Genomic DNA, 13,836 nt, shown 5'->3' on the forward strand with positions numbered 1-13,836 from the left:
TACCAATTGTTCATTATCCTATCATATCTCCTACCATATGATACCAAATGGTACATTATCCTATTAGAACTACTATGATATAATAATTGTACATTATCCCATTATCCTACGATACTAATGGTACATATTATAATTCATACCATACGATACCAATGGTACATAGTACAACTCATACCATACAATAACAAAGGTACATAGTACAACTCATACCATATCATACCAATGGTACATATTATAACTCCCACCATATGTAACAATGGTACATATTATAACTCATACCATATGATACAAATGGTACATATTATAATTCATACCATACGATACGTATTATAACTCATACCACACGACACCAAAGGTACATATTATAACTCATACCACACGATACCAAAGGTACATAGTATAACGCATACCATATTATACCAATGGTACATAGTTTAAATCCCGCCATATGATACAAATGGTACATATTATAACTCCTACCATATGATACAAATGGTACATATTATAACCCCCACCATACGGCACCGATGGTACATATTATAATCAATACCATACGATACCAATGGTACATATTATAACTCCTACCATACGATACCAATGGTACATATTATAACTCCTGCCATACGATACCAATGGTACATAGTATAACTCATACCATATTATACCAATGGTACATATTATAACTCCTACCATACGATACCAATGGTATGCTTTCTCCAGTCTGAAGTCTCTCTAAAGCCCCAATTTGACTGAATCAGGACTCTGCACAAAGGCATAACCTGTTCAAAGGACATAAGATGAACGGTACAGAGACAACAAGATGTTGCTGAATGACCTGAGAGATATTTTTTTAATGGACGAGACGCAAACATCTGTCTGTGGTCTTTAATTCCCCACTAAAGCAACCATTCAATGTTGACTTCATGGAAATCAGGTAACCAGCCCTTTGGGAGCTCTGTGTAGAAACTGGACGAGACTATCAGGGGAGGAAGTGACGTGCAGAACACCAGTGTGCTGTAGGTCAGTCTGGTTAGTTTCCTGTTCTGTTCTCTCTGCAGAGGTACCACACCCCGACGTGCTCTAAGTCGCACTCGGCTTCGGAGGAGGAGGGACAAGGAAGCAGCGAAACTCCGCCCCACTGGAAGGAGGAAATGCAGAGAACCAAGACCTACCAGCCACCCAGCGTAGAGAGATGGAGCCGAGGAGACAAGTACACCACTGTTTAACTGTATACAATACATCCTGGAACTGCATGGTAGGGCCGAAAGGTCCTTACCATTTAAGTGTCACAATACAATAGGAGACTCCCAGCTCCCCTAAAACCATGTGTTTAACACTTGTTTTGGTTTCTACATGATTCCATATGTGTTTCATAGTTTTGATGTCTTCACTATTATTCTACAATGTAGAAAATAGTAAAAAGGCAAACTCTTGAATGAGTTGGTGTGTCCAAACTTTTGACTGGTACTGTATATATAAATATATAATAGGGAAAGGGAAAGTGGGATACCTAGTCAGTTGTACAACTGAATGAATACATAGCTACTATATGTAATACCTAGTTACTATAACTACTATATATAATACATAGCTACTATAACTACTATATATATATAATACCTAGTTACTATAACTACTATATATAATACATAGCTACTATAACTACTATATATATATAATACATAGTTACTATAACTACTATATATATATAATACATAGTTACTATAACTACTATATATAATACCTAGCTACTATAACTACTATATATAATACATAGTTACTATAACTACTATATATATATAATACATAGTTACTATAACTACTATATATAATACATAGTTACTATAACTACTATATATATATAATACATAGCTACTATAACTACTATATATAATACATAGTTACTATAACTACTATATATATATAATACATAGTTACTATAACTACTATATATAATACATAGTTACTATAACTACTATATATATATAATACATAGTTACTATAACTACTATATATATATATAATACATAGTTACTATAACTACTATATATATATAATACATAGTTACTATAACTACTATATATATATAATACATAGCTACTATAACTACTATATATATATAATACATAGCTACTATAACTACTATATATAATACATAGTTACTATAACTACTATATATATAATACATAGTTACTATAACTACTATATATATAATACATAGTTACTATAACTACTATATATATATAATACATAGCTACTATAACTACTATATATAATACATAGTTACTATAACTACTATATATAATACATGGCTACTATAACTACTATATATAATACCTAGCTACTATAACTACTATATATATATATAATACATAGCTACTATAACTACTATATATATATATAATACATAGCTACTATAACTACTATATATATATAATACATAGCTACTATAACTACTATATATATATATAATACATAGCTACTATAACTACTATATATAATACATGGCTACTATAACTACTATATATATATATAATACATAGCTACTATAACTACTATATATATATAATACATAGCTACTATAACTACTATATATATATATAATACATAGCTACTATAACTACTATATATAATACATAGCTACTATAACTACTATATATAATACATAGCTACTATAACTACTATATATAATACATAGTTACTATAACTACTATATATAATACCTAGTTACTATAACTACTATATATAATACATGGCTACTATAACTACTATATATAATACATAGCTACTATAACTACTATATATAATACCTAGTTACTATAACTACTATATATATATATAATACATAGCTACTATAACTACTATATATAATACATGGCTACTATAACTACTATATATAATACATAGCTACTATAACTACTATATATAATATCTAGTTACTATAACTACTATATATAATACATAGCTATTATAACTACTATATATAATACATAGTTACTATAACTACTATATATAATACATAGCTACTATAACTACTATATATAATATCTAGTTACTATAACTACTATATATAATACATAGCTATTATAACTACTATATATAATACATGGCTATTATAACTACTATATATAATACATAGTTACTATAACTACTATATATAATACATGGCTACTATAACTACTATATATAATATCTAGTTACTATAACTACTATATATAATACATAGCTATTATAACTACTATATATAATACATGGCTATTATAACTACTATATATAATACATAGTTACTATAACTACTATATATAATATCTAGTTACTATAACTACTATATATAATTCATAGTTACTATAACTACTATATATAATACATAGTTACTATAACTACTATATATATAATACATAGTTACTATAACTACTATATATAATACCTAGTTACTATAACTACTATATATAATACATAGTTACTATAACTACTATATATAATACATAGTTACTATAACTACTATATATAATACCTAGTTACTATAACTACTATATATAATACATAGTTACTATAACTACTATATATATATATAATACATAGTTACTATAACTACTATATATAATACATAGCTACTATAACTACTATATATATATATAATACATAGTTACTATAACTACTATATATAATACATAGTTACTATAACTACTATATATAATACATAGTTACTATAACTACTATATATAATACATAGCTACTATAACTACTATATATATATATAATACATAGTTACTATAACTACTATATATAATACATAGTTACTATAACTACTATATATAATACATAGCTACTATAACTACTATATATAATACATAGCTACTATAACTACTATATATATATAATACATAGTTACTATAACTACTATATATAATACATAGTTACTATAACTACTATATATAATACATAGCTACTATAACTACTATATATAATACATAGCTACTATAACTACTATATATATATATAATACATAGTTACTATAACTACTATATATAATACATAGTTACTATAACTACTATATATAATACATAGCTACTATAACTACTATATATATATATAATACATAGTTACTATAACTACTATATATAATACATAGTTACTATAACTACTATATATAATACATAGCTACTATAACTACTATATATATATATAATACCTAGTTACTATAACTACTATATATATATATAATACCTAGTTACTATAACTACTATATATATATATAATACCTAGCTACTATAACTACTATATATAATACATAGTTACTATAACTACTATATATAATACATAGCTACTATACTACTATATATATATAATACCTAGTTACTATAACTACTATATATATATATAATACCTAGTTACTATAACTACTATATATATATATAATACCTAGCTACTATAACTACTATATATAATACATAGTTACTATAACTACTATATATAATACATAGCTACTATAACTACTATATATATATATAATACATAGCTACTATAACTACTATATATAATACATAGTTACTATAACTACTATATATAATACATAGTTACTATAACTACTATATATATATATAATACATAGCTACTATAACTACTATATATATATATAATACATGGCTACTATAACTACTATATATAATATCTAGTTACTATAACTACTATATATATATATAATACATAGCTACTATAACTACTATATATAATATCTAGTTACTATAACTACTATATATATATAATACATAGCTACTATAACTACTATATATAATATCTAGTTACTATAACTACTATATATAATACATAGATACTATAACTACTATATATAATACATAGTTACTATAACTACTATATATAATACATAGTTACTATAACTACTATATATATATATAATACCTAGCTACTATAACTACTATATATAATACATAGTTACTATAACTACTATATATAATATCTAGTTACTATAACTACTATATATATATATAATACATAGTTACTATAACTACTATATATATATATAATACCTAGCTACTATAACTACTATATATAATACATAGTTACTATAACTACTATATATAATATCTAGTTACTATAACTACTATATATATATATAATACATAGCTACTATAACTACTATATATAATACATGGCTACTATAACTACTATATATAATACCTAGTTACTATAACTACTATATATATATATAATACCTAGCTACTATAACTACTATATATAATACATAGTTACTATAACTACTATATATAATACATAGTTACTATAACTACTATATATAATACATAGTTACTATAACTACTATATATAATACCTAGCTACTATAACTACTATATATAATACATGGCTACTATAACTACTATATATAATACATAGCTATTATAACTACTATATATAATACATGGCTACTATAACTACTATATATATATAATACATAGTTACTATAACTACTATATATAATACATAGTTACTATAACTACTATATATAATACATAGCTACTATAACTACTATATATAATACATAGCTACTATAACTACTATATATAGATATCTAGTTACTATAACTACTATATATAATACATAGTTACTATAACTACTATATATAATACATAGCTACTATAACTACTATATATAATACATAGCTACTATAACTACTATATATAATATCTAGTTACTATAACTACTATATATAATTCATAGTTACTATAACTACTATATATAATACATAGCTACTAACTACTATATATATATAATACCTAGTTACTATAACTACTATATATAATACATAGTTACTATAACTACTATATATAATACATAGTTACTATAACTACTATATATAATACATAGTTACTATAACTACTATATATAATACATAGTTACTATAACTACTATATATAATACATAGCTACTATAACTACTATATATAATACATGGCTACTATAACTACTATATATAATACATGGCTACTATAACTACTATATATAATACATGGCTACTATAACTACTATATATAATACCTAGTTACTATAACTACTATATATATATATAATACATAGCTACTATAACTACTATATATAATATCTAGTTACTATAACTACTATATATAATACATAGATACTATAACTACTATATATAATACATAGTTACTATAACTACTATATATAATACATGGCTACTATAACTACTATATATAATACCTAGTTACTATAACTACTATATATATATATAATACATAGCTACTATAACTACTATATATAATACATGGCTACTATAACTACTATATATATACATAGTTACTATAACTACTATATATAATACATGGCTACTATAACTACTATATATAATATCTAGTTACTATAACTACTATATATATATATAATACATAGCTACTATAACTACTATATATAATACATGGCTACTATAACTACTATATATAATACCTAGTTACTATAACTACTATATATATATATAATACATAGCTACTATAACTACTATATATAATATCTAGTTACTATAACTACTATATATAATACATAGATACTATAACTACTATATATAATACATAGTTACTATAACTACTATATATAATACATAGTTACTATAACTACTATATATATATAATACCTAGCTACTATAACTACTATATATAATACATAGTTACTATACTACTATATATAATATCTAGTTACTATAACTACTATATATATATATAATACATAGTTACTATAACTACTATATATATATATAATACCTAGCTACTATAACTACTATATATAATACATAGTTACTATAACTACTATATATAATATCTAGTTACTATAACTACTATATATATATATAATACATAGCTACTATAACTACTATATATAATACATGGCTACTATAACTACTATATATAATACCTAGTTACTATAACTACTATATATATATATAATACCTAGCTACTATAACTACTATATATAATACATAGTTACTATAACTACTATATATAATACATAGTTACTATAACTACTATATATAATACATAGTTACTATAACTACTATATATAATACATAGTTACTATAACTACTATATATAATACATAGCTACTATAACTACTATATATAATACATAGTTACTATAACTACTATATATAATATCTAGTTACTATAACTACTATATATAATACATAGCTACTATAACTACTATATATAATACATAGCTACTATAACTACTATATATAATACATAGTTACTATAACTACTATATAATACCTAGCTACTAACTACTATATATAATACCTAGCTACTATAACTACTATATATAATACCTAGTTACTATAACTACTATATATAATATCTAGTTACTATAACTACTATATATAATACATAGCTACTATAACTACTATATATAATACATAGTTACTATAACTACTATATATAATACCTAGCTACTATAACTACTATATATAATACCTAGTTACTATAACTACTATATATAAATACATGGCTACTATAACTACTATATATATATAATACCTAGCTACTATAATCTACTATATATATATATAATACATAGCTACTATAACTACTATATATAATACATAGTTACTATAACTACTATATATATATATAATACATAGCTACTATAACTACTATATATATATATAATACATAGTTACTATAACTACTATATATAATATATAATGACATAGCTACTATATACTACTATATATATATATAATACATAGTTACTATAACTACTATATATATATATAATACATAGTTACTATAACTACTATATATAATACATAGTTACTATAACTACTATATATATATAATACCTAGCTACTATAACTACTATATATATATATAATACATAGCTACTATAACTACGATATATAATACATAGTTACTATAACTACTATATATATATATAATACATAGCTACTATAACTACTATATATAATACATAGCTACTATACTACTTAATATTATATATATACATAGCTACTATAACTACTATATAAATACATAGTTACTATAACTACTATATATATATAATACATAGTTACATAACTACTATATTAATACCTAGCTACTATAACTACTATATATAATACATAGTTACTATAACTACTATATATAATACATAGCTACTATAACTACTATATATAATACATAGTTACTATAACTACTATATATAATACCTAGCTACTATAACTACTATATATATCATACTACATTAGGGTCTAACGATATATATAACTAGCTACTATAACTACTATATATAATACATGGCTACTATAACTACTATATATATAATACCTAGCTACTATAACTACTATATGATATATAATACATAGCTACTATAACTACTATATATAATACATAGTTACTATAACTAACTATATCTAGATATAATACATAGCTACTATAAATACTATATATAATACATAGCTAGATTAACTACTATATTATATATAGAATACATAGCATACTATAACTACTATATGAATACATAGTTACTATAACTAACTATATATATAGAATACATATTACTTATAACTACTATATATAATACCTAGCTACTATAACTACTATATATACATATTACTATAACTACTATATATATATATAATACATAGCTACTATAACTACTATATATATAATAATACATAGTTACTATAAACTACTATATATAATACATAGCTACTATAACTACTAGTATATATATAATACATAGCTACTATAACTACTATATATATATATAATACATAGTTACTAATACGACTATATATATATAAATACATAGTTACTATAACTACTATATATATATAATACCTAGCTACTATAACTACTATATATATATAATACATAGCTACTATAACTACTATATATAATACATAGTTACTATAACTACTATATATATATATATATAATACATAGCTACTATAACTACTATATATATATAATACCTAGTTACTATAACTACTATATATAATACATAGTTTACTATGAACTACTATATATATATATAATACATAGTTACTATAACTACTATATATAATACATAGTTACTATAACTACTATATATATATATAATACATAGTTACTATAACTACTATATATAATACATAGTTACTATAACTACTATATATATATAATACATAGTTACTATAACTACTATATATAATACCTAGCTACTATAACTACTATATATAATACATAGTTACTATAACTACTATATATATATAATACATAGTTATATAACTACTATATATAATACATAGCTACTATACTACTATATATAATACTAGCTACTATAACTACTATATATAATACCTAGCTACTAATAACTGATGATATATAAATATTAGCTACTATACTACTATATATATATATACATAGCTACTATAACTACTATATATAATACATAGTTACTATAACTACTATATATAATACATGGCTACTATAACTACTATATATATACCTAGTTACTATAACTACTATATATAATACATAGCTACTATAACTACTATATATAATACTATAGTTACTATAACTACTATATATAATACATAGCTACTATAACTACTATATATAATACCTAGCTACTATAACTACTATATATAATACATGGCTACTATAACTACTATATATAATACATAGTTACTATAACTACTATATATAATACCTAGCTACTATAACTACTATATATAATACATAGTTACTATAACTACTATATATATATATAATACATAGTTACTATAACTACTATATATATATATAATACATAGTTACTATAACTACTATATATATATATAATACATAGCTACTATAACTACTATATTATATATATACATAGTTACTATAACTACTATATATATATATAATACATAGTTACTATAACTACTATATATAATACATAGTTACTATAACTACTATATATTATAATACATAGCTACTATAACTACTATATATAATACATAGTTACTATAACTACTATATATAATACATAGTACTAAACTACTATATATATATATAATACATAGTTACTATAACTACTCTATATATATAATAATACATAGCTACTATAACTACTATATATAATACATAGTTACTATAACTACTATATATATATAATACATAGCTACTATAACTACTATATTATATATAATACATTACTACTATAACTACTATATATATATAATACATAGTTACTAAACTATATATTATATATAATACATAGTTACTATAATAACTATATATATATAAATACATAGTTACTAACTACTATATATATATATAATACATAGTTACTATAACTACTATATATAATATAATACATAGTTACTATAACTACTATATATATATAATACATAGTTACTATAACTACTATATATAATACAGTTACTATAACTATATATATATACATAGTTACTATAATACTATATATATATATAATACATAGTTACTATAACTACTATATATATATAATACATAGTTACTATAACTACTATATATATAATACATAGTTACTATAAACTACTATATATAATACATAGTTACTATAACTACTATATATATATATATACTAGTTACTATAACTATATATATATATAATACATAGTTACTATAACTACTATATATAATATAATACATAGTTACTATAAACTATATATAATAATAGTTACTATAACTACTATATATATATATAATACATAGTTACATAACTACTATATAATAATACATAGCTACTATAACTACTATATATAATACATAGTACTATAACTACTATATATAATACATAGTTACTATAACTACTATATATATATATAATACATAGTTACTATAACTACTATATATATATATAATACATAGTTACTATAACTACTAATATATATATATAATACATAGTTACTATAACTACTATATATAATACATAGTTACTATAACTACTATATATAATACATAGTTACTATAAACTATATATAATACTAGTTACTATAACTACTATATATATATATACATAGTTACTATAACTACTATATATAATACATAGTTACTATAACTACTATATATAATAATAGTTACTATAACTACTATATATATATAATACATAGCTACTATAACTACTATATATAATACATAGTTACTATAAACTACTATATATAATACATAGCTACTATAACTACTATACTATAATAACAGTTTACTAAATACTATATATATAATAAACATAGTACTATAACTACTATATATATATATAATACATAGTTACTATAATACTATATATATAATACTAGTTACTATAACTACTATATATAATACATAGCTACTATAACTACTATATATATATATAATACATAGTTACTATAACTACTATAATAATATATAATACATAGCTACTATAAAACCTTACTATAACTATAATAATACATAGTTACTATAACTACTATATAATAAATACATAGCTACTATAACTACTATATATAATACATAGTTACTATAACTACTATATATAATACATAGTTACTATAACTACTATATATAATACCTAGTTACTATAACTACTATATATAATACATAGCTACTATAACTATATATATAATACATAGCTACTATAACTACTATATATAATACATAGTTACTATAACTACTATATATAATACATAGTTACTATAACTACTATATATAATACATAGCTACTATAACTACTATATATAATACATAGTTACTATAACTACTATATATAATACATAGTTACTATAACTACTATATATAATACATAGCTACTATAACTACTATATATATACCTAGTTACTATAACTACTAATATAATATAATACATAGTTACTATAACTACTATATATATATAATACATAGTTACTATAACTATATATATATATATAATACATAGTTACTATAACTACTATATATATATAATACATAGTTACTATAACTATATATATATATATACATAGTACTATAACTACTATATATAATACATGTTACTATAACTACTATATATAATACATAGTTACTATAACTACTATATATATATATAATACATAGTTACTATAACTACTATATATATATATATAATACATAGTTACTATAACTACTATATATAATACATAGTTACTATAACTACTATATATATATAATACATAGTTACTATAACTACTATATATATATATAATACATAGTTACTATAACTACTATATATAATACTAGCTACTATAACTACTATATATATATAATACATAGTACTATAACTACTATATATAATACATAGTACTATAACTACTATATATATATAATACATAGTTACTATAACTACTATATATATAATACATAGTTACTATAACTACTATATATAATACATAGTTACTATAACTACTATATATATATATAATACATAGTTACTATAACTACTATATATATATATAATACATAGTTACTATAACTACTATATATAATACATAGTTACTAAAACTATAATATAATACATAGCTACTATAACTACTATATATATATACCTAGTTACTATAACTACTATATATATACATAGCTACTATAACTACTATATATAATACATAGTTACTATACTACTATATATAATACATAGTTACTATAACTACTATATATATATATAATACATAGTTACTATAAACTATATATAATACATAGCTACTATACTACTATATATAATACATAGTTACTATAACTACTATATATAATACATAGTTACTATAACTACTATATATATATATAATACATAGTTACTATAATACTATATATATATATACATAGCTACTATAACTACTATATATAATACATAGTTACTATAACTACTATATATAATACATAGCTACTATAAACTATATATATATAATATATACCTAGTTACTATAACTACTATATATATATATAATACATAGTTACTATAACTACTATATATATATATAATACATAGTTACTATAACTACTATATATATATATAATACCTAGTACTATAACTACTATATATATATATATAATACATAGTTACTATAACTACTATATATATAATACATAGTTACTATAACTACTATATATAATACATAGCTACTATAACTACTATATATATATATAATACATAGTTACTATAACTACTATATATATAATACATAGTACTATAACTACTATATATATATATAATACATAGTTACTATAACTACTATATATATATAATACATAGCTACTATAACTACTATATATAATACATAGTTACTATAACTACTATATATAATACATAGTTTATAACTACTATATATATATATAATACATAGTTACTATAACTACTATATAATATATAATACATAGTTACTATAACTACTATATATATATAATACATAGCTACTATAACTACTATATATAATACATAGTTACTATAACTACTATATATAATACAGTTACTATACTACTACTACTATAATATAATACCTAGTTACTATAACTACTATATATAATACATAGTTACTATAACTACTATATATATACATAGTTACTATACTACTATATATAATACATAGTTACTATAACTACTATATATATATATATAATACATAGTTACTATAACACTATATATATATATAATAATAGCTACTATAACTACTATATATAATACTAGCTACTATAACTACTATATATATATATAATACTAGTTACTATAAACTACTATATATAATACATAGTTACTATAACTACTATATATAATACATAGTTACTATAACTACTATATATATATAATACATAGCTACTATAACTACTATA

General features: G+C 20.3%; 1 protein-coding gene across 4 annotated transcripts in view; it reads left to right on the forward strand.

Moving 5' to 3' along the window:
- Positions 1–13,836, forward strand: part of nktr (natural killer cell triggering receptor) — a 129,911-nt gene that overhangs the window by 65,498 nt on the left and 50,577 nt on the right. For all 4 annotated transcript variants that reach the window (XM_031796913.1, XM_031796915.1, XM_031796914.1 and 1 more), the window contains one exon: positions 1,059–1,210. In XM_031796913.1, coding sequence (XP_031652773.1) covers positions 1,059–1,210 — 152 coding nt within the window. The remainder of the gene's footprint in view (positions 1–1,058; positions 1,211–13,836) is intronic.

Source organism: Oncorhynchus kisutch, linkage group LG18, assembly GCF_002021735.2.
Source record: "Oncorhynchus kisutch isolate 150728-3 linkage group LG18, Okis_V2, whole genome shotgun sequence".
Classification (NCBI taxonomy): Eukaryota; Metazoa; Chordata; class Actinopteri; order Salmoniformes; family Salmonidae; genus Oncorhynchus; species Oncorhynchus kisutch.